This window comes from Ambystoma mexicanum, chromosome 12, assembly GCF_040938575.1.
Source record: "Ambystoma mexicanum isolate Mex_15411 chromosome 12, UKY_AmexF1_1, whole genome shotgun sequence".
NCBI classification, from domain to species: domain Eukaryota; kingdom Metazoa; phylum Chordata; class Amphibia; order Caudata; family Ambystomatidae; genus Ambystoma; species Ambystoma mexicanum.
The window spans coordinates 922,009,146-922,032,212 of record NC_090936.1 but is presented as its reverse complement, the minus strand read 5'-3'; the positions used below and the strand labels follow the sequence as shown (position 1 = coordinate 922,032,212).

General features: G+C 48.3%; 1 protein-coding gene across 2 annotated transcripts in view; it reads right to left on the bottom strand.

The window, feature by feature from the left end:
• LOC138514114 (resistance to inhibitors of cholinesterase protein 3-like) overlaps positions 1 to 23,067 on the bottom strand; it is an 819,949-nt gene that overhangs the window by 155,589 nt on the left and 641,293 nt on the right. For both annotated transcript variants that reach the window (XM_069629409.1, XM_069629410.1), the window contains exon 5: positions 5,732 to 5,841. In XM_069629409.1, coding sequence (XP_069485510.1) covers positions 5,732 to 5,841 — 110 coding nt within the window. The remainder of the gene's footprint in view (positions 1 to 5,731; positions 5,842 to 23,067) is intronic.

The following is a 23,067-nucleotide window of genomic DNA, read 5'->3' as shown; positions in this document are numbered from 1 at the left end:
CGGAAAGGGGCAGTTCTAGCCAAATACTCCAACACCGCCCGCCGCACATCAATGTTATGCCAAGCCACTTCCTCTGGCGTTTGCGGATTTTGAAAAAAGGCAGGGAGAACCAGATCCCGAGAGGTGTGAAAACGAGAAACAACTTTAGGGAGAAACTTCGGATCACACCTCAGCACCACCGAGTCCGGCAGAACCCTCAGGAAAGGGGGTGACATAACAGAGCCCCAATCTCCCCAAACCGACGGGCAGAAGTTATGGCAATCAGAAAAGCAGTCTTCAGCGTCAGATGTTTCATATCAATCTTGGAAATGGGCTCAAAGGGAGGCCCTTGAAGAAATTTTAAGACAAGAGGGAGATCCCAAGGAGGAAGCCCCTTATAAGTACAAGGACAGGAAGAAGAAAAACCCCTGAGCAGCTTCCCCACCAACACCTCCCCATCCAAGTGCCCATCAGAGTCCCCCAAAAGGAATTTTATGGAGGCCCACTGAGACCGAAGCGTGGAAACCGTCAGGCCCTTGTCAAACCCGTCCCGGAGGAATTGAAGGATAGCGGGGAGGCCAGAACGCAGGGGAGGTATCCCAGACCGCCCACACCAGTCCCGGAAATGGCTCCAATGTCTGCCGTAAGCCTTCAGAGTGGAGGGTCTAAGAGCATTCATTATGGACTCTACCACAGGACCAGAAAATTCCTGAGATATCAGCTTAGCCCGCGCAATATCCACATTGCCCATTGTATCTGGCGGACCCCCAACCCCAGCTCCCCCAGAAGGGGACAAGGCCACTTCGGAACCAGCCAAGGCTCCTGGCATGGAAGCTCCAACAGAGAGGGGAACCAACTCTGGCGGGGCCAGAACGGAGCCTACAAAAATACAGTCACGCTGGACACTCTGATGTGCTGAACCACCCGAGGCAGAAGAGGAATAGGTGGAAAAGCATGAAGGAGACCCTGAGGCCACTGCACAGAGAGGGCGTCCACCCCCATGCACCCTCTGCCTGAAAACGAGAGCAGAAGAGGGGAACTTTTGCTGAGGCTAGAGACGCAAACAGGTCCAGAACAGGATTCCCGAACCGGACGCAGATCTCTGCAAAAACCTAGGTCGACAGGACCAGTTCTACCGAGGAGGGAAACCGTCGGCTGAGAAGACCCGCCCGAACATTGTCCACCCCCCTGATATGCAAAGCCACCAGGGACATCAGATGTGATTCCCCCCATGCACCTATCTGAGCTGCCAGGACATTCAAGGAGCGGCCGTAACCCCCTTGGCGGTGGACGTAAGCCAAATCGGTCGTATTGTCCGTCCGGACCAAAACTGCCCGGCCCACCAGCAACCTCCTGAAGTACACCAGAGCCCAGAGAATGGCACACAGCTCTCGCCAATTGGATGTTCGATGGCTCTCTTCCGGATCCCACAACCCCTGAGCAGAGAGGACCCCCAACGTAGCTCCCCAGCCCCTTCCACTGGCGTCGGTAGTAAGTGTGGTCACAGGAGGAATTATCAGGGACTCCCCACCCCGTAGTTTCAGAACCCTCAACCACCACTGCAGGGAGACCTGCAGCGCTGGGGACACCGGAATCCAAGTCTCGAAAGCTTGAGATGAAGGGAGCCAGTGGGAGAGAAGGTAAGACACCAGGGGGCGTAGATGAAGACGTGCCCCGGGAACTAGAAACACGCAAGAAGCCATGTGCCCCTGCAATTTCAGCAATAGGCGAGCTGGGACATACTGCCTCCTGAGAACCCTGCCCAGAACAGCCAGCAAGCGACGGACCCTCTCCAGGGACAGGAACACCCTCCCCATCCCGGTGCAAACCTGTGCACCAATGAAAACTAGATCCTGAAAAGCCTCCAGTTGAGACTTCTGCCAGTTCACCAGGAAACCTCAGTCCGGCAATGCCTGGCAGACCAATCGGAGATGAGACACGACAGTCTGCCGGCAGGACGATTTATCAACCAATCGTCCAGGTTGAGAAATATCTGAATGCCCCGCAGATGTAAGTGCGCCACCAGGGGAGCCACCAGCTTGGTGATCGCAGTCCGAACGGGAGCTCCCTGAACTGAAAATGTCAGGATCCCACTGCAAAGCGGAAGAAATTCATGTGCCAGGGATGGAGAGCCACGTGGTAATAAGCGTCCTGGAGATCCAGAGATGTCATCCAATCCCCCTTTAATAACATCGGAAGAATGTTCTGTGAAGTCTCCATTTTGAAGTGTTCCTTTTGGATGAAGCAGTTCAGGGCTTTGAGGTCCAGACAGTACCTCCCCGAAGGTTTGGGGACCAGGAACACCCGCAAGTAGAACCCCTGATCCTGAACAGGGAGAGGAACGGCATGATGGCCGCCTTCAACACTAATTCGGAGAGAGTGGCGCCGATGGCCAACCTCTTGAGCCGAGACCTGGGAACCACAGTCCGAACCATGCAATGCTGGACAGTAGGACCAGGAAATGCACTTGATAACCCCATTGCACTGTGTCCAGAACCCATGAGTCGGAACACCAGCTTTCCCATACTGGAAAAAACTGCCGGAGCCGCCTGCCCACCGGCAATTCCAAACCATCAGGACTTTGGTGCCAGTCAAGGACGTGAAGAGCGTGGAGGACGCCGACCCCCCCTAGCTCTTCGAAAAGAATGTGATGAGGAGTCAGGAAAAGACCTGCTGGTCACTGGACCAGCACCAGAGGAAGACTTCATGGCCGTTGAAGGGGGCTTGCGTCGAAGTTTGTCAGCGTGTGTGGCCGCCCTAAAAACATTGTGCACCTTATCCTTGAGGCAATCACCAAAAAGCCTGGACCCAGAAAAAAGGAAGTTTCAGGGAAGCCGCCTTATAAGACCCATCAGTCTTCCAGTCCCTCATGTGCAAATGCCTCCGGGCAGATACACCAGCCCCCATGGCCATGGCTGAACCACGCACCCCATCAAAAACCAGATCGGCCAAAAGCTCAACCGGTCTCTGCATGTCTGTAAGCAAAGGGGCACAATCAGAGCCTTAATTGACAGCCTTTTTCAACTTCCTGAAACCATTCAACACTGTTTCAGCTATGTAGGAACCATAGATATTCGCTCGAAGGGCCAGATGTGCCCCTGCATGAACCATCTCAAGGCCGGAATTAACTCGGCGGTCCACTGGATCCCGGACGGCCGCCTCCTCGGCCGACATAAAGGAGCGACCCACCAGGCTGGCGAGGACATCGTCGACCTCAACTGGATCAGACAGCAAAGTCTCGGCCTTCAATGGGTAAAGTTTGGACATGAAGCGGGGCATTGCAATCTTCTCCGGGTCAAGCCATTCCCGGAGGATTTTATCTCGGATATCGGAAACCAATGGCAACCCCTTCCTAGGTGTATGCCTATACTGGGGAATAGAAGGATCGGCCCCCTCCACCGGTACCAGGGCCTCTGAAAATCCCATGCAATCCCCAACTTGAGCAAGCACCTCCTCCACTCCCTCTCTGTCCAGATACTTCCCTTCAGCATCAGCTGAAGAGGAACAAGAAGAGGCCAATGACTCAGTGCCAGAAGAAGAGGAGGAGGATGAGGAGGAAGACAGACGCATGCGCTTGTGTCCATGAGTATGTGTGCGACTCCCTCTATGATGCTTAAGTAGATTCTTCAACTCCTTTCTGGGCAGTGAATTACGCTTAGCCTTCTTCTTTCTCCTTCTTTATAACTCAGGAGAAGAGGAAGACGAAGAAGAAGAAGACAGGACAAGATGTCTTCTCTTTGCAGAATGTTTTCCCATGTTGAGCATGCCCAAAACAGTGACCAAAGGAAGCCTGCTTCACCACCAAAGACCCCTGCACACTGAACCAAGGCTCCACATACAAACAATTGCCAACGTGCCTCTCCCACATTCAAATAGAGGCCAGAAAGAACAACAACCAATAGGAATAACAAATTAATTCCTATGGCAACACTGCTTGCAGCACCATAGGCGGAGCCCACCCACCTCCTGAGCACGTGGATCAAACAAGAAAAAGGAGCCGCGAAGCCGCGCACAGCCGCCCATGCAGCATGGCCATGTAATGGGAAAACATGCCCCCAAACTCCTTATCTTAACCCGGGTCCGTTTTCCAAGAACCCAGGCCACGATGCCCTGCGCTGGCCAAAGCCCAGCAGAAACCAGGCAAGGCAGCCTGATTCAACCGGGTCCCAAGCCCCGCAGGGAACCCAGGAGTCTTGCCATACCTGTGGGAGCCGAAGGCCCCGCCACACAGCCCCACCAGGGGGCCAGCATTCGGAGCTCCCCAGCGCCCCGCGCCGGGAATAAAAAACAAGCCCAACCTGCCGGAGGCAGGAAAAATTAAACTAAGTGACGTGGGTGTGGGGGAGGAGTTATAGAAATAAAAAGAAATAAAAGAAGGTCCTGTGTCGGAGGCAGGGCCCTCATGAGGTAAGTACTGCGAGGAAGAGTGGACGTGGAGGTAATGGCTTACAATGCTGGTGAAGCCCAACCAAAAGCTGCCACCAACCTAAGCGAAAGCTGCCTCCAACCTACTCCCTAAAACCTGTGTAGAGTGAAAAAACCACCCTAGCGCAAAAATAGGGAGCTTGAGAGGCTTGAGTCTTTTTGAAGTTGAGTACTTTTGATGGAACCCCCATGTTTCTCATGATTTATTTCCTAAGACTACAACTGAAATGCACACATTTATTCACTGTGTATAGGTACAGGGTATGCCAAATTAAATATTGTTTTATTTCATAAGGAAATCTATATTTAAAAACAAAGTCGTGTTTGTCGGTTTGTATGTGGCGTTCTTGGGGACGTAACTCCTCATGAACGGGGAGGTCTGGCTGGTGTCATGAAGTTTGCATGGCTTATTCTTTATTTCATTGATGAATTGATCCAACTATTTCCGGGTTTGTTTTTCGGCATTACCTTTTGTGGTGTTACACCACCATCTACCGGTCATTTTTATAAAGCGCACATCAAAGCTGAAACATGATCAACACCCTATTCATTTCTATCGCAACATTTTGTAAAAAACAGGTACTTCACCCTCATGACATCAAATGGAAATTTGCTACAATTTGAAGATGACAGTTGAATCAGTTGATTTGACTCAGGTTCCATGTTTAACAAAAAGACTTATTTCTTATGTATTCTCTCCTTTCATTAATTCTTTAATCCCACAAATATATTTTGACAGAAATGTTACAAAAAAAGAGCAGTATTTAATCCCACCCGAATCAAAACAAAACATTGAAAGCTGAAACATGATCAACATTCTGAAGAAGGTAGATCTCAAGACCACGTAGCTGATAAAATTCAAGATGCTTTCAGGCAAAACAATGAACCTGAGGCAAGACTTACTAATCAGAGAATTCATGCTGCTAAAAAACAAAAGCAACGAAACGGCTGGAGACTGAAACTCAACTTGCTGTTAAGAGAATTAGTGCTGCTGAACAACAAAGGAATGAAACTGCTGGAGAAACTGAAGTGAGACTTACCGATCAGAGATTTAAAAATCTGAGAATTGAAATCCTGGGCAAAGCCGGGTAGTTAAGCTAGTTACATATAAAATTCACCCGACTCATGAATTGTTAAAATGAAATATGCGTTTTATTGAACCATCATAGATACATTTCTGCGTGCCATTCTCAGCTTTCGACTGGACACACCCAGTCAAATTATAAAGCACAGAATGGAACATCTTAGAACAGTGAAATTGTACCAGGCACAATTTCTAAAGGTTATCTCTTCATTATGACAGTGGATTTCAGACAAAATTATTTACCTTTAATATTGTGGCTAGGTTTGTCAATCCCAATTTCTTTCATCAGTGTTCTTATTGATTGTAGTTGAGTCATTATTTCCTCTCTCTGGCCCATGGCTAGAGCATTAACACTGCAAAAAAAGGGGAACACATTTTATTAAAAAAAGTCGAGACAAAATTGGCCTCTTCGGTGTTTGATTAAATGTTTTCTACAAAAATCAATTAAACATGTTTGTAATACACCTTAAACAAAAAAAGAGGACCCCCCAGGGATTTTCAGCAGCGAAATACGACCGCCAAGGATATATGACAAATATTACATGTCTGTAATTGTCTTTCTGATATTTTTATATGCTTAGATCCATTCACATGTTATGTTATGAGAACTAGTATAGCGCACGGTCACCAGAGGGCATCATGGCGCTAAACATGCTTTTTGCATAGGCCAGCATCTAGTGGTTGGAGAGCAATATTGCATGACTTGTTTTCGAACTTCGAAAAGGGACGTCGATAGGGCGTGTCAGTAATACTATCCCTAGTGTGACGTGGAACAAGTTGATTACCTGTAACTATTCTTCTCCAGCATGGGTCTGGCATGGATTCACATGCTCATGAATATTCCCTGTCGTCAGGTTGGGACTCCCCAGTAAAAGAAACAGTTTCACTTTCACTTATAAATTGTCTTTCTCCTATAAACCAATCACTGTCCTCTGAGTGATACTGCCCCCATCCAATGACCCATGCTGGACAACAATAGTTACAGGAAAGTAACTTGTTCCTTCGCCAACATGGGCTCTGGCATGGATTCACATGCTCATGAATAACGAATGTATAGCACTACCACATTGCACAACCATGGGAGGCGGCAAGGCTCAACAGAAGCAATTAACTCTAACCTCTCGAACAGACTCGCCTCAAGCAAACAGGTTGCGTAGCACTGCTTGGTCGACTCTGAACTCCTCCCTGGAGAGTCCTTGTCGACATTCGTGAAGGTGTGCATGGACCTCCACGTAGCAGCCCTGCAGTTGTCCAGCAGGGGCACACCAGATAAGAATGCCGTCGTTGCAGCGATCGCTTTGGTGGAGAGGGCTCTCGGACAGCCAGGCAGTGGTCAGTTCACCAACCGATGACAGCGTGTGATGCAGCCGGAGAGCCACCTCGAAATGGAAGCCTTGGACAAGGCCTCCCATAGTTCACAGGACCAAAGTTCAGGAACTGTTGCAAAGTCTTCCTGTCAGTCTAGAAATGCGGATACCTCTACTTTGAGACCGCAAACACATTTTGGTGGCCGTGGACCAACCGTCTCATGCACGATACGACAGAATATAGGTTTTCGAGTTTGCCAATGAACGTCATTTTGATGTAACAAGAATCGCCATTTTGTTTTCTAACCATTGCTCATTGCTTTCTGTTCCTATTGCTTCGCAGTATATTTTCCGCTTACACTGCTCAACTGTGGAACATTGTTGTCTGTATAAAGGACAAGGCCGCAGGGCTGTGAGGATAACAAGAGTTCGCTGAAACACAAACGTAGGCAGCACCAGGAAGAATGCCCGGCTCCCTCCTGAATGTAGCCTTGAAGCAGAGCTGCAGGGCATTTAATCATTTCAGAGCTGCCAGCCAGTCTCGTTATATGGTAGAATATGTTAGAATAATACTGCTAAAAGGCTTGAATTATGCTGTTCTAATGGCCCCTCTTTGCTGAGCCCGCTAGAGCATGTCGGCTCCCAGGGCGCAAATAGCACTTGATAGATAGCAAGGTCCGGAGTATGTAGTTCGCTTCCAAGAACAGAAGCGCCGTGTTCTATTCAATAACCAAAAGATGCCTTTGCACTCACAAATTACAAATTGTTGCTAGAATAGATGTTTGAAGGTGTCATAGTGGTCGGAGATGTCCATCATCACACCAAGTTCAAAGAAACCCAATAAAAGGGAGCCGATTGTTTGATATGCATTTTTTATATATGTTACTGATGTACGTAATTCACTCTCTTGCGTCCCTCGAGGTCTAGAGATACACGTCGCGGGGCGTGAGACCGAGTTGGCCAACTGAGACTTTTGCTTTGAAATAAAACCCTAGCTTTGGGAATACAACCTTGTGTCTGGCATCTCTATCGTGTTTGGTGACCCGCCTTGTTTCCATAGACGTCAGGGTCCCCTAGGGGCCCCTTTCAAGATGGCGCCCGAATAGGGACCCTCTCCCAATTGTTCCTTCGCATAACTTTGTAATTGAGAAAGGCAGAGAACGGCGAGGACGGGACGATCGAGCCGGGATCAAGAGGTGTTCGGGGCGCCCTGTAAAAGTGATGAGACTCCTTTGCAGATCTGCACACATCTGATCCCTGATCGACATGCCTGGCTAGAGAACAAGGAGGCGAGGGTCCCGAAACGAGGCGGAAGCCAAGAAACGCAGACACGAAGTTCTTTGGTGCGTCAGTATACAGACGACTTGATTTATCAGGTGAGTCATTCCCCGATTCAAAGTATCCTGATATTGGTTGAGAGTTGACTTTGCAAAATCAAATGCCCTAGGTAAGGTTGATTAACCAGGGGGAAGGTTGAAACATGCCTGGGGTATTGTCCACCTTAGCGGGGTTTTTCCGCTGTGGTAGACAATCTTTGGAAAATGGCCAAATTGTACCACCCGGGGGAACGCCGGCGTATGAGATGTATGTGAAGTATGGAGTGGGTGCGATAATATTCTCTGAGACTTGGCATAGGCAAACCAGAAAGCAACAAGACCATCAGTGGCCGATTAATGGTAGTTTTGAGATGGCGAGGATAGATAACTTGGAAAGGGTGTTGAGAAGAAAGAAAGCGCGTCCTGCAGCATTTGAGACTATTAAAGACTGGAGAAAGGAAGCAATGCTCCGATTTAAAAGCAGAGCAAAGCATGCGCGCAGGCATAAATCAAAAGGTGAGGTAGCTGAAGAAAAAGAAGAGGAGGAGTGGACTGAGAGTCTAAGAAGGGCAGGCAGGCGTGACCAGTTGAATATAGAAAAGATATACCCACAACGAGAATTACACACGGCAGATTAATTGATAGAAAATATATTGACCCATACAAAACAAGGCCCAAGATCAGAAGTAAGACCAGACACGTCAGTAGCTATTGCCCAGACCCTGCCCAAAGCCCAAGCTCCCCCTCCGGTAGCTCAAGCCCTCCCACAGCCACAGACTGCGCACGTAACACTTCCTACTAGTCAACCAGGCCCACAACAGATACTCGCTGTTCCCATTGTCCGATCCGCACCTCCCGCCTTAGACACAGACTCGGTACCGTCCGTTCCTCCCGGGGTTGAAGTTGAAACCACGGGGGCAAGAGGCAGGACTGACCAACGGGAGTGTACGAGGGTAACCCGCAGCACAATCAGCAAAGAAAGGAAGGTGGAATTGCAGCAACAGGCAGAGATGTATAGAGACGGGAATGATGGGACGGCAACATTGGCTTCGATATATGACTTTCGTAGAAGCAACGAAAGACAGGTAGTGTTGGAATGCATGGGTGAATATTTGGTGGAGAAATGGAAACAGCTTATTGGGAAATTACCAACGCAGCGATTGTTAGAATTGAATGCATTAGCACGCTGTAGGGAGAGGGATGAAGAAGTGAGAGAACATGTGTATAGACTTTTTGAGCTTAAAGATGAATTAGATAATGACTATGCCGAAATGTTTACTGCACCTGGGTACAGGAGTAAAGATATCGGGAGAAATAGAAAGGAAACTGTAGAGCCATATATACAGCAATGACATTCGATGTCATCAGTACAAAGGGGCAAGTTAAAAGTATGTATGCGAGAAGCGTTTAGATGGATGTCAGATCCTAGTATTCCCACAATGGAGATACACGCTTGCGGGGATCCGCCGTGGGGAGAGCTTCTAGGGTTCCCGTCGGTAATCCTCTGCGCATGCACGGGAGACCACGGTCTCGGTTCCGCGCATGCGCAGTAGATTGGGCCCTCTCCACGGCGAGAGCTTGCGTCTCAAGCCTCGCTTTGGATGCGCCGGCACCCAGCAACGAGACGGCTTGCGTTTCAAGCCTCTCTGGTACCGGCCATCCCATAAAACGAGCTTCGATCAGGGGCAAGTCGCGTCTCAACGCGGTTGTGCCCTGATCGTGTTCTTTGCTCGTTTTGTTGCTCGCCTGTTCCTGCCCTGCATTTTTCGCCCGCTCCTGCCTGAATCCTTCCCTGGTTCCTTGCTCCTCCTGTGGCTTTTGGTCCTTCCCTCCTTGGTGCGGATCTGAGGTCCTTTTGGGTCCCAGGGTCCCCTTCCTTGGGGTTCAGTCTCTTCTCTCCTCGGTTCCCGTGTTCTGTCCTTGCCCAGTCCTGCTCCTGGGTTGGTTTCCCAGTCTAGTTCCTGGGGTTGGTTTCACTGTCCAGTTCCTGGGTCTGGTTCCCACACTCCTGCCTGAGCTGTTACCTGTTTCCTTTGGGACTTTGAGTCTACCAGCTGCTCCCCAGCCAGACCATCCACCTGCCTGTCGTCTTTGTTTCTCCAGTGGTTTGCGGGTGCCTGGCTCAACCACCTACTCCGGTCTCCAAGTACCCGCTCAGCAGCTATACCAGAATCTCCTCTACGCTCCTCTTCACAAGGTCCTTGGGACCTCTTCTTGGAAAGACTTCGGACTCTACAGTCATAGGACATTCGACATCTGCCTCTCCTGTCAGTGCTTGCACTGTCCTGACGCCACGCTAATCAGGAGAGTGCGTCCCGTGGCATTGGGAGTCGGTCCATCTTCCACCCTGTTTAAACCTTGGGTGGCGGAGAGGCCGGTTCCCCGCGTCATTTACTCATCAGAAGACAGTCGTCAGTCTGGCTGCCACGTCAAGATCTTCTTCCAAGTCTACAGGTACGCTTCACTCACGTGATACCCACCTTAACAGATTGAGACGCCTGCCTTCAGATTTGGAGATGGAAGATGGTCAAGACATCCGGAATGAGCTTCAAGCTCTTCGAGCAGAGATGACGGCATTACGTCAGGAAAACCAGACTTTACGTCAAATGGTATCTCAGGGAGCTATGAGTGCTTCGCAGGGAGAAGGTTCACTGGCACATACAACTCCGATCAAGTTCGATGGAGACCCCCGACGTGTAGCAGAATTTTGCAATCATTGCCGAGTTCATTTTCTCTTTAGACCATCTCACTTCACCAGCGACAAGGCCAAGATTGGATATATCCTGGGGAATCTTTCTGGGAACGCTCTCGCTTGGGCCACTCCATTGGTGGCCACCAATAGTCCAATTTTTAATGATTTCGTGGCTTTTGAAAAGGCTTTCTTGGAGGTGTTTCAATCACCAAACCTGGCTTCTGTAGCCCAGAACCAGTTGATGGACATGAGACAAGGAAGTGCTGACATAATAACTTACATAAGCCGCTTCTGCCAACTGGCGACCGACTCTCAGTGGCCAGAAGTCACGCAAAGTACCTTGTTTCGTCGAGGCTTGAGAGATGAATACAAGGACGAGTTACTTCATATTCCCGAGCCCGAGACCCTCCAACGTCTCATCGAACAAGTGCTCCGGATAGACCAGAGGCTAGCGGAGCGAAGGGCGGAGAGACGTTGGTCTGAGAAGTTTCATTCTAGAATGCCTAACATACCAGTCGGATCCTTTGGTTCCTCGGAGTCTGGCTCTGAACCTATGCAATTAGGGGCCATGAGAGGTCCTTTGTCCGAAGAGGAAAGGAGAAGAAGAACCCTGCGCCTATGTCTTTATTGTGGAGCGGCTGGGCATTATCTGGGTACATGCCCCCTACGCCCTCAGAAAAAGAAGGCGGAAAACTAGGAGACCTGTTGTGTAATGGAAGGGCAGCAACAGGTCCCACTTCTTTCTCAGGCCTTTCCGCGTCCTGTCCACTTCTCACCCCATGCAACCAGCTGTCTTATTGACCTTGAAGATCAGGATATCTTTGCCTGATAAGACTCTGGAAGTTTACGGATTGCTGGATAGTGGAGCCTCTGGTAATTATATCGATGAATCGTTTGCCAACATCAACGGAATACCTCTTCTCTCCAGACAAACAGCCCTACCGGTTGAGGTCATCGATGGATCCCCTCTGTCCTCTGGACCCATCCGTCTTCACACCATGGGGCTGGTACTGAGGATTGCTGATCACCTGGAGACTTTGGCCTTGGACGTGATCAGGTCTCCCATCTACAAATTGGTTTTGGGATTACCATGGTTGCAATGCCACAATCCAGTCATCAACTGGGGAACACTTACCTTATCCTTCTCTTCCACCTCTTGTTCCCAGAATTGTAACCTGCCAACCCAGACTCTTGTATCTTCAACTCCCTTGGAATCTATTGGCAGAGGTTCTAATCTTTGTTCCATATCTCAAGTTCCACAAGAATATGCTGCTTTTGGACATGTGTTCTCGGAACCAGGAAATATACCATTGCCCCCTCATCGCTCTTTTGATTGTTCTATTGATTTGTTGCCAGACGTAGAGATTCCTCATGGAAGACTGTATGCCTTAACCCAGGATGAGAGGCAAGTGCTACAAGACTACCTGTCGGATTGTTTAAGCCAGGGATATATAGCCCCTTCGAAGTCACCTGCGGGATTCCCTTTATTTTTTGTAAAGAAAAAGGAAGGAGCTTTAAGACCCTGCGTAGACTATCGACAACTGAACGACTTAACCATAAAGGACCGCTATCCCTTACCTTTGATTCGTAGTATCTTGGAAACTCTCCACACAGCTCGGATCTTCACTAAGCTCGACTTACGCGGAGCCTACCATTTGGTCCGCATTAAGGATGGGGACGAATGGAAAACGGCGTTTAAGACCCCCTTTGGACACTTTGAGTATAGGGTGATGCCTTTTGGCATGTGTAATGCGCCAGCTGTCTTCCAGAGATTCATGGATAACATCTTCAGCGATTTAATAGGCATTTCGGTTTGGATCTACTTGGATGATATTTTGATTTTTTCCAGATCTCTTGAGGAACATGTTCGTGAAGTCCTTCACCGTTTATCCTCTAACCAGTTGTTTGCCAAGGCGGAGAAGTGTTCTTTTCATCAACATAGCATCGAATTCCTGGGATATGTGATCAATCATACTGGTATTGAGATGGATCCCAAGAAGGTTCAAGCCGTCCTAGATTGGAAGCAGCCACATGATGTAAAGTCTCTTCAGCGCTTTTTGGGTTTTGCCAACTTTTATAGGCGCTTTATTCCTCACTTTTCCCAAACTACAGCGCCACTTACTAGGTTGACCAGCGGCAAGACTGTTTTCAAGTGGGATCCTCTTGCTTCACAGGCCTTCACCACCTTGAAGACGGCTTTTACCACCGCCCCAATTCTCAGTCACCCTCAGGACGAATTACCCTACATTGTGGAGGCAGACGCCTCTGATTTCGCCATTGGAGCGGTCCTTCTGCAGTGTGATCCTAAGACCTCCGTTGAACATCCAGTAGCCTATTTTTCACGCAAATTGAATTCCAGTGAAAGGAACTATGCGGTTATTGAGAGGGAATTGCTGGCCATAAAGATGGCCTTTGAAGAATGGAGACCTCTCCTGCTTGGGGCACGCTTTTCTGTAGAGGTCCATACAGATCACCGGAATTTGCAGTATTTACATTCCTTACAGTGCCGTACGCCTCACCAGGCTAGATGGGCTTTCTTTTTTTCTCCGTTTCAGTTCCATGTTACCTACATCCCCGATACCGCCAATCTGAAGGCAGATGCTTTATCTCGGTCTCTGGAGAAGGTGGAGAGAGAGGTTGGTGTGAGTTCACCATTGATTTCCCCACACCATTTCTTGTTGGCATTGTCTCCTCACCTGTAATCCATTTTTGATGCCACCCAAATGGATCCTGAACGAACGAACCTTCTGCGGCAATCATCGGTGTCTGAACGAGACGGTTTGCTGTTTTTCCAGAAGAGATTGTACATTCCGGTGGGGCCTATTCGTGATGGCATACTACATGGTTTTCATGACTCTTTGATTGGGGGACATCCAAAGCTAGGCAAGAACTAGTGTCTCGACAGTTTTGGTGGCCTGGGTGGGCCAGTTCTGTCAAGAAGTATGTGGAGAGTTGCCCCATCTGCGCACAGACTAAGGTACCGAGAAGAAAACCTCTAGGATTGCTTCTCCCTACGGAACTGCCGCCGTACCCGTGGCACACCATTGCCACAGACTTTATTGTAGAGTTAACTCCCTCCGACAGATGTACTTGCATAATGGTTGTAATTGATGGCTTTACGAAGTATGCTCATTTCATTCCCTTTAGCAAGATACCCACGGCTTCTCAAATGGCGTCAGCCTTTCTGCATGAAGTATATCGGTTACATGGCCTTCCATAAAAGATTATTTCTGACCGGGGATCGCTGTTTTTGTCTTCTTTCTGGAGTAGTGTATGTGGCCATCTTGGCATTCACAGGGCTATGAGCTCTGGTTATCATCCACAGACCAACAGCCTCACCGAAAGGACTAATCAGACTTTGGAAGGGTATCTTCGCTGCTTTGCCAACGCCACTCAGTCCAACTGGAAGGCGTGTCTGGACTTTGCTGAAGTTTCATACAATAATTCCGTCCATTCCTCTACGGGAATCAGTCCGTTCTACTGTTCTTCTGGCCAGCACCCGAAACTGATGCCTTTGCATCCTGTACCCACTAGTACGGTTCCATCTGCTGATGACCTGGTGTCTTCCATTCAGAGGCAACATGAAGTGGCACGTGAGACTTTGGAGTTGACAAGGAACCGTATGAAGGTTCAGGCTGACAGAGGGCGATGTGTGGAACCAGATCTCGAGGTGGGGGATAAGGTTTGGTTATCTTCGAAGAATTTGCCACTTCACAATTTGCCGGTTAAGCTGGCTCCACGATATTTCGGCCCATTTAAGATAACTAAGCGCCTGTCCTCCGTGGCTTTTCGCCTTGAGCTCCCACGTTATTGGAATATTCACCCAGTCTTTCATATCTCCCTTTTGAAACCTCATGTCAAAGACACCTTTGGTTGTTCCCCTCTTCTTCGCCCGGCCCCGGTTATGGTTCAGGGTGTCCCCGAGTTTGTGGTTCAGGAGATCTGTGATGCCCGCTATCATAGATGGGTGCTCCACTTTTTAGTGGATTGGAAGGGATACCCAGCTTGTGATCGCACTTGGGAACCACGACAGCATGTGCACGCACCTCGTCTTGTGCGTGATTTTTACGAGAAGTTCCCTTGGAAGCCTGGGGACCCGGGTCTTCCTGGGAGGGGTCATAGTGTCACGCCACTTACCTGGAGACCGGGGTTCTCCGCACCTGCTCGCTCTCCTCCCTCTTGGCGGATCTACCCCTGCTTTCGCTTGCAGGGATCCGCCGTGGGCAGAGCTTCTAGGGTTCCCGTCGGGAGTCCTCTGCACATGCGCGGGAGACCACGGTCTCGGTTCCGCGCATGCGCAGTAGATTGGGCCCTCTCCACGGCGAGAGCTTGCGTCTCGAGCCTCGCTTTGGATCCGTCGGCACCCAGCAACGAGACAGCTTGCGTTTCAAGCCTCTCGAGTGCCGGCCATCCCATAAAACGAGCTTCGATCAGGGGCAAGTCACGTCTCAACGCGGTTGTGCCCTGATTGTGTTCTTCGCTCGTTTTGTTGCTCGCCTGTTCCTGCCCTGCATTTTTCGCCCGTTCCTGCCTGAATCCTTCCCTGGTTCCTTGCCCCTCCTGTGGCTTTTGCTCCTTCCCTCCTTGGTGTGGTTCTGAGGTCCTTTTGGGTCCCGGGGTCCCCTTCCTTGGGGTTCAGTCTCTTCTCTCCTGGGTTCCCGTGTTCTGTCCTTGCCCAGTCCTGCTCCTGGGTTGGTTTCCCAGTCTAGTTCCTGGGGTTAGTTTCACTGTCCAGTTCCTGGGTCTGGTTCCCACACTCCTGCCTGAGCTGTTACCTGTTTCCTTTGGGACTTTGAGTCTACCAGCTGCTCCCCAGCCGGACCATCCACATGCCTGTCTTTGTTTCTCCAGTGGTTTGCGGGTGCCTGGCTCAACCACCTACTTCGGTCTCCCAGTACCCGCTCAGCAGCTATACCAGAATCTCCTCTACGCTCCTCTTTACAAGGTCCTTGGGACCTCTTCTTGGAAAGACTTCGGACTCTACAGTCATAGGACATTCGACATCTGCCTCTCCTGTCAGTGCTTGCACTGTCCTGACGCCACGCTAATCAGGAGAGTGCGTCCCGTGGCGTTGGGAGTTGGTCCATCTTCCACCCTGTTTCAACCTTGGGTGGCGGAGAGGCCGGTTCCCCGCGTCATTTACTCATCAGAAGACAGTTGTCAGTCTGGCTGCCACGTCAAGATCTTCTTCCAAGTCTACAGGTACGCTTCACTCACGTGATACCCACCTTAACAGAAACAGCCCTATCATTGGATCTGGGAATATTGTTGCATCTAAGAGAAGGGGGAGGGACGGTAAGTGGGGCATTTCCTATGAGAGAGGTCCCACCTACCTTTGTGCCCAAAGTGGAGGTTCCCGCAGTAGGCGGTGCGGCGGCGCAGGTGACACCAGCCCATTACACTGCCCAATATGTGCATGTCCCCTTTTCCAGACAGGAGGTGAACAACATAAAGCAGACGATTCCGGATATAAGAAAAACCTGCAGGGTTTTACAAGGAAGTAGAGTCCTGCCTACAGTCATCCGTGCTTACCATGGGTGATATAGACCTAATATTCTGGGTGATCCTGCCAGCAGAGATATGGAAACAAATAAGGAAGGTAGATGACACAACGGCCTTTGGCGCCACATGGGCGGACTTGATAATAGAAGATAGAAATAAAGCGGTTGGAGGAACACCAGGACCGAACCTGGTGGCATTACCAGCACATATAGTACAGAAGTTAAAAACAATTATCCCAGAGAAAAGAATCCAATGGGACAAATTGACTGCATGTGTACAAGGCAAAGATGAGTTGGCTACAGATTATTTTAATAGATTTCAAGAAGTATTCACAGACTTCTGCGGGCAGGATGTGGGTTCAGAAGCAGGAAAGAGGTTATTTGTTGACAAATATGTGAGGGGGTTAAAACTTCCAATTCTGGATCTAATAATGACATCAGAGAGTGCATGGCAAGCAAAAACGTTGGGCGAAGATCAGCATATGGCCCAATATTATGAGCGCAGAGTGACTGCAGGAAAAGAAAAAGAAGAGAGGGATAGGGTTAATCTAAAGACACAAGTATTAATGCAGCAATTAGTAGGACATAATAGAGGGCGAGGGAACGCACAAGGAAGGAGTAGTTCGAATATGCATGGGGGAACAGTGGGGCCGAATCAGTGTGCATATTGTAAAGAGGAAGGACATTGGCGACCGCAATGCCCGCATCTACAGAATAGAAATGGGTCTGGTCAGAGGAGACAGCATAGAGGACACCCAGGAGCGAATGGACCAAATAGGAATAGTACGCAGCAGCATCATAATAACGGAGGTAATCAAAACCAAGGCCAAAACCAAAATGCCCGAAACCAGAGTCAGGGACAGCAAAATCAACAATATGGAAATCAGAGTGGGGGAAATAGAGGGAAGAGTGGAAATGTATTCGATACACAGCCAAACACGTATTACAGTAATAGTAATGATTACACAACGGACGATGTGTTATTTCCTCAATAGGACAGCCGAGGACAGGGGTCGGAACCAGTGTCTATTCCCGTGAACCAGAGAGGACCCTACGTAGAAATGAGAGTCGGGAATGAGGAGCACCGCTTTCTTGTAGATACAGGAGCACAGAAGTGTTCAATAGACCATCACTTGGTTCCGAATATACCACTGTTAGGGCAAAAGAATATTTCCGTAGGGTTCGCAGGTACACCAGTCATAAACCCAGTGTCCAAACCAGTCCCAGTTACCATAGGACCATTTACCGAACATTGTCCTTTCCTTCTAACAGAAAACTGTGGAGAAAATTTGTTGGGATTAAATTTGTTGAAAAAACTAGGTTCTGTTATACATTGCACGGCAGACGGAGTGTTTCTAACGATATGGCCACACGATGCCCCTGTGTCCGAATTCATGTCCGAAGCGTTACCAGGGGAACTAAGTAAAGTACCAACCTGTATATGGGCAATGCATGACAACGATGTGGGATGTTTAAAGATAGAGCCAGTAAAGATTATTTTAAAAGAAGGTGCTACCCTACCGCAAATACCCCAATACAAAATTTCAGTTGAAGGTGAGAAAGGATTGAAGAGTATTGTTACCGATTTGGTGAAATTAGGGGTAATAGAGGAAATCACAGGCAGTACATGCAACAGCCCGATTCTTCCGGTCTATAAAAAAGGAGGTAATGAGGTACCATACCGTTTCATAATTGATCTACGCGCATTGAATAAGGTAGTAGATCCGCAATTTCCTCTAGTGCCAGACGTCACTACAATATTGACAATGATACCTGTTTCAGCAGAATATTTTAGTGTAATAGATTTGAAAAACGCATTCTTTTGTATTCCAGTGGACAAGGACAGTAGATATTTGTTCGCGTTCACATTAGGAGGACGATCATTTACATTTACGCGGATTCTGCAAGGTTATACAGAAAGTCCAAGTATTTACAGTAGAGCATTAAAAGAACAGCTAGACATGCTGGAATTACCCGTGGGTTGTGTACTTTTGCAATACATAGACGATTTATTGCTAGCTGCAGACAGAGAGGAGATTTGTAAAGAAAGCAGTGTATTACTACGGTCACACATAGCGGCACATGGCCATAAAGCTAGTTTGAAGAAATTTCAGTATAATCGAAAGGAGGTAGCTTATTTGGGCTACCTGCTTTCGTAAGGAGGGAGAAGACTAACGCCAGAACGCATAGAAAGTATTTCTTGTATGCCTATTCCAAAGAAACAAAAAGGAGTCAGAGCCATAATAGGCATGGCTTCATATTGCCGACAATGGATTGGTAATTTTGCGTTAATTGTGAAACCATTAGTGAATTTGACTAGAAAAGATGCGGTTATGCCTTTGCAGTGGGATGAGGAATGTCAGAGAGCATTTCATGGATTGAAAACTGCATTATGCTCGACTCCAGTTTTGGGTACGCTGAACGATAAGAACATTTTTAGACTATTTGTGTGTGAAAGTGAAGGATGTGCTTTGGCGGTTTTGACACAGGAACAAGGTGGAAGAAATAGGCTGTGCAGCTATTTTTCTTCTGCGCTGGACCCTGTAGCGCAAGCACTACCACAATGTTTGTGATCTGTCGCGGCGGCTGCTGCGTCAGTGAAACAAACGGAAGGGATGGTATTGGGGCACACTTTAATTTTGATGGTGCCACATGTCATAGACATTCTATTAAATAGGACACAGACCCAACACCTCACCTCTGCTAGATTGACAAGATATGAGATTATCTTGTTCGCGCCCCATATCCAAATTATGAGGTGTAGCGCTTTGAATCCTGCAGAATGAATGCCACTAACCATAAAAGAAATTGGGAAGAATGAATCACCCCTCCACGATTGCTTGATGGTCACTGAGGACGAAACCAAGGGAAGAGTTGATTTAAGTGATATTCCACAGAAAGAGCCGGATGGAGAGTTATTTGGTGACGGCTCATGTTTTAAATTACCAGATGGCACGACAACTGCCGCATATGCTATCACTACCCTAGAGAGTGTTGTAGAAAGTAAAAGAATCCCCTATAATTCAGCACAAGCTGCGGAAATAATAGCAGTAACCAGAGCCTGCGAGATTTCTGAACATTTGAATGTGAATATATATATACTGATAGTCAGTATGCGTTTGGAGTGGTTCATAACTTTGGTCGACTCTGGGCTAAGAGAGGGTTTCTGACATCGCATGGTGCCAGAATTCAACATGGTCCTTTGATTGTACGATTGCGGTCTGCACTCACATTTCCAAAGCGCCTAGCAATAGCATCCTAAGTGCCTTCAAAGTGCTGTTGGGCTGTGTTGTGCTGCTGGAAGCCTCCATAGTCGTCCCCCTGCAAAACTCGCTGTTGCCGTCTGCGAGCGGAAGAACACGGTTCCCGCAACACGGATCAGCTGCTTTCACCTTGGATTTGGACTTGGACACAACACTTGCAGTCTCCACCCACTCGCCTGCCTCCCACCCTGCCCCCCACCCTGCATCACTTCCCATAAATACTTCGGTGCACGCGCATCCTGCGCGCGCATCCTAAGTGCCTTCAAAGTGCTGTTGGGCTGCGTTGTGCTGCTGGAAGCCTCCATAGTCGTCCCCCTGCAAAACTCGCTGTTGCCGTCTGCGAGCGGAAGAACACGGTTCCCGCAACACGGATCAGCTGCTTTCACCTTGGATTTGGACTTGGACACAACACTTGCAGTCTCCACCCACTCGCCTGCCTCCCACCCCGCCCCCCACCCTGCATCACTTCCCATAAATACTTCGGTGCACGCGCATCCTGCGCGCGCATCCTAAGTGCCTTCAAAGTGCTGTTGGGCTGCGTTGTGCTGCTGGAAGCCTCCATAGTCGCCCCCCTGCAAAACTCGCTGTTGCCGTCTGCGAGCGGAAGAACACGGTTCCCGCAACACGGATCAGCTGCTTTCACCTTGGATTTGGACTTGGACACAAGTAACTCCTTACTTTGAACTTGGTGCCTGTTATTTTGGTGCCGCGGCTCTGCCGCGGCTCACTGTGCTGAATAGAGTACGACCCCTTGTACTTACCTGTGTCCCTTCTTTCTCTTTTTCTGCAGCACTTGCAGTCTCCACCCACTCGCCTGCCTCCCACCCCGCCCCCCACCCTGCATCACTTCCCATAAATACTTCGGTGCACGCGCATCCTGCGCGCGCATCCTAAGTGCCTTCAAAGTGCTGTTGGGCTGTTAGGCGGTGAGGTGGTGTGTTGTGTGTGGGGACACCTAAGGGTTCATATTGGGGGAACCTAGTATTACTCCTTTGGGGGGCTGGAAACGCGCTCTCCCTTAGAACGGAGTACAAAAAGTTCTAATGGTTTTATGCCTGCGAAGTGGTCGACCTTTAAACTCATCCCCAGTCAAAACTTCACACTCAAAAAAAAAAAAAAAAAAAAAAAAAAAAAAAAAAAAAAAAAAATCGAAAAAAATGCAATCCATAAAAGAAAGCGCGTTTAGTGCTACTCCAGGGCCGAGTGAAACTACTGGTCTCGTGGCACACTGGAGCTCCATAACCGATCAAGACCTAATCAAACATGAGGTCGCATTTTCTTATGCGCGTGCGCACGCTCCTATAAAGTCCTCTAACGAACACTTACTTGCAGGCACAGAATCCCTGCCTAGCACGTCAGAGCTTAAGCCTTCCCGCAAAAGCTTTTTGAGCATGCGTATGGACATTGCTACCTCCGATCCCGAACTTCCCATTGAGGATCTCACCTCATCTCCATCGGATAATTCGATACTAGCTCCAGTAGTTCTTGCCGCCCTTGAAAAACGAGTACGGCTTTCGGTTGGGCCTTCCACGCCTGTCTCCTATTCCAACTGTGCAAAAGCTGATGTTCATATACACTGCAAAGATGTGGTACATAGGAAGGACATGCACGGTTCTACATCACCCTTGACATATGATTCTCACCCCTCTATCTTTCCTGTCTTCAGCTCTCGACCATCGTCTCCAACCCACCCCCAAAGTGGTAATAGTGAACCAGTGATAGACCTCACACATTCACCCAACTTAAAAACATCGAACCATCCATTAGGATTTGATATCCTAGAGCCCACGGAAGACATGCGATCACTGGAAGCATCCTATCCAGTATTAACACGAATACTTAACCTATTAGATCGTGGCCATGAGTATACTCACTATGAATTAAGGGACTGTAAATCAGCACTCTCTGAAATTCTACTAAAAATCGCTAAACTGGAGGGTTTTATATTTGCCGATACTCTTAGACGGGGTCCTGAGATACAAAAGCCGACTCAGATTACAGACCTTAAAACCAGCTCCGTGACCACACAAACGGATGACCCAGATCGTTCCCTAATCGGACTTACTAATACGAATATTCCTTATCCTTCATACACATTTCCTGTTTCATTTGCACAAACACTCATTGCTCAAAAACCTGCGACTTCTTGTCAAATACTCACCCATGCCCAACTATGTAAGGAAGTTGCATTACATCGTGAAAAGTTGGAACAGCTATTACTGTTTATACAAACTGAACCTGGGGAAAAAGAAGCAGAGGTTTACGCTAGTTGTATGGAGGGGGAGCAGGTGTCACATCCAAATAGTCCCTCAGCCCTGACCACCTTATTAGATAACAACGATGATGCTGTCTCCGCTCCGGCTGATAGCCTAGCTGGAAATGATGGAACTTTATCCCCCCCTCCACAGCGCTCATTCATATCACGGAAAGATAAAAGACTTTTCTTCCGTGCTCTGAAAAGAAAAGCTGACCGAAAAAAAGCTCTCCAAGACATACAAGAGGACTCATTGCCTCACCCTAATCCAAAGCCTAAAACTATGAAAAAAATTGTTAAGAGTCATTTATCTATACCTTCATCAAATCTAGAGTCATTAAAAATTGCTGATACGGATCCGAGCTCAGAGGAAATTCTATCTAATACCCACCTAAAAAAATTGCCATTACAAAAGTCGCATGTCTCCACTAATGAAAAAATCCACTCGTCGTCCCAAACACAACTTCCCAATTTCTTTAAACCTATTGACAAAAAGTCCACGCAAAAAGAAAGGACATCAGAGATAGCCTCGGTTGTAAACGACTCCGAACAGAATTTGGACTCGGCTCCTGTGGCTGCCGCATCAAATGACGAGCTCAATCAGCTCCAAAATCTTGACAATAATAGAAAGCCTTGTAAGAAGTCGTCACCCCTGCTAAATTGCAGGGGCGGCATTGTAAACCCAAACCATCATGAAATACAGGCACAACTACCGAGAGAATGTTGTGAAGAGACGGGGGACATGAATAAACTGTCCACTACTATCATAGGATGGGAAATAATTGTGGTTGAGAATGGCACTAAGCGGCTTAATCGATCGGCTTTATTACAAGCATTTAATCGCATTCCAGGCCTCCGCACCTTACGTACGACTGATATTGAATGGATCACCTTGCCGCCAATCCAAAACCATCGTATGGTGTGCAAGGTGCAATCATCTATTATCACAAATCTTGTTTTGCAATATACGGAGGATTTGCGCTCAATTGGCCTAATGCCATATCCATTTGATTCAATTGATGATGCCATCTCATTTAATGAAACACCTTTGATATCTCCAATGGAGCAAGTGCCCAATTTACCCCCTGAACTTGCTAAGAATGGGATGAATGCAGAGGTAATTGCCCAACTAGTGAGTTTATCAACTTCCACCAAGGACTGGTCATGGTTAGCTGCCCTGCAGAATACGCTGAACCCTGCCATGAATAACACTCCCCACTAACCCGTCCCCTTTCATATCTATTTT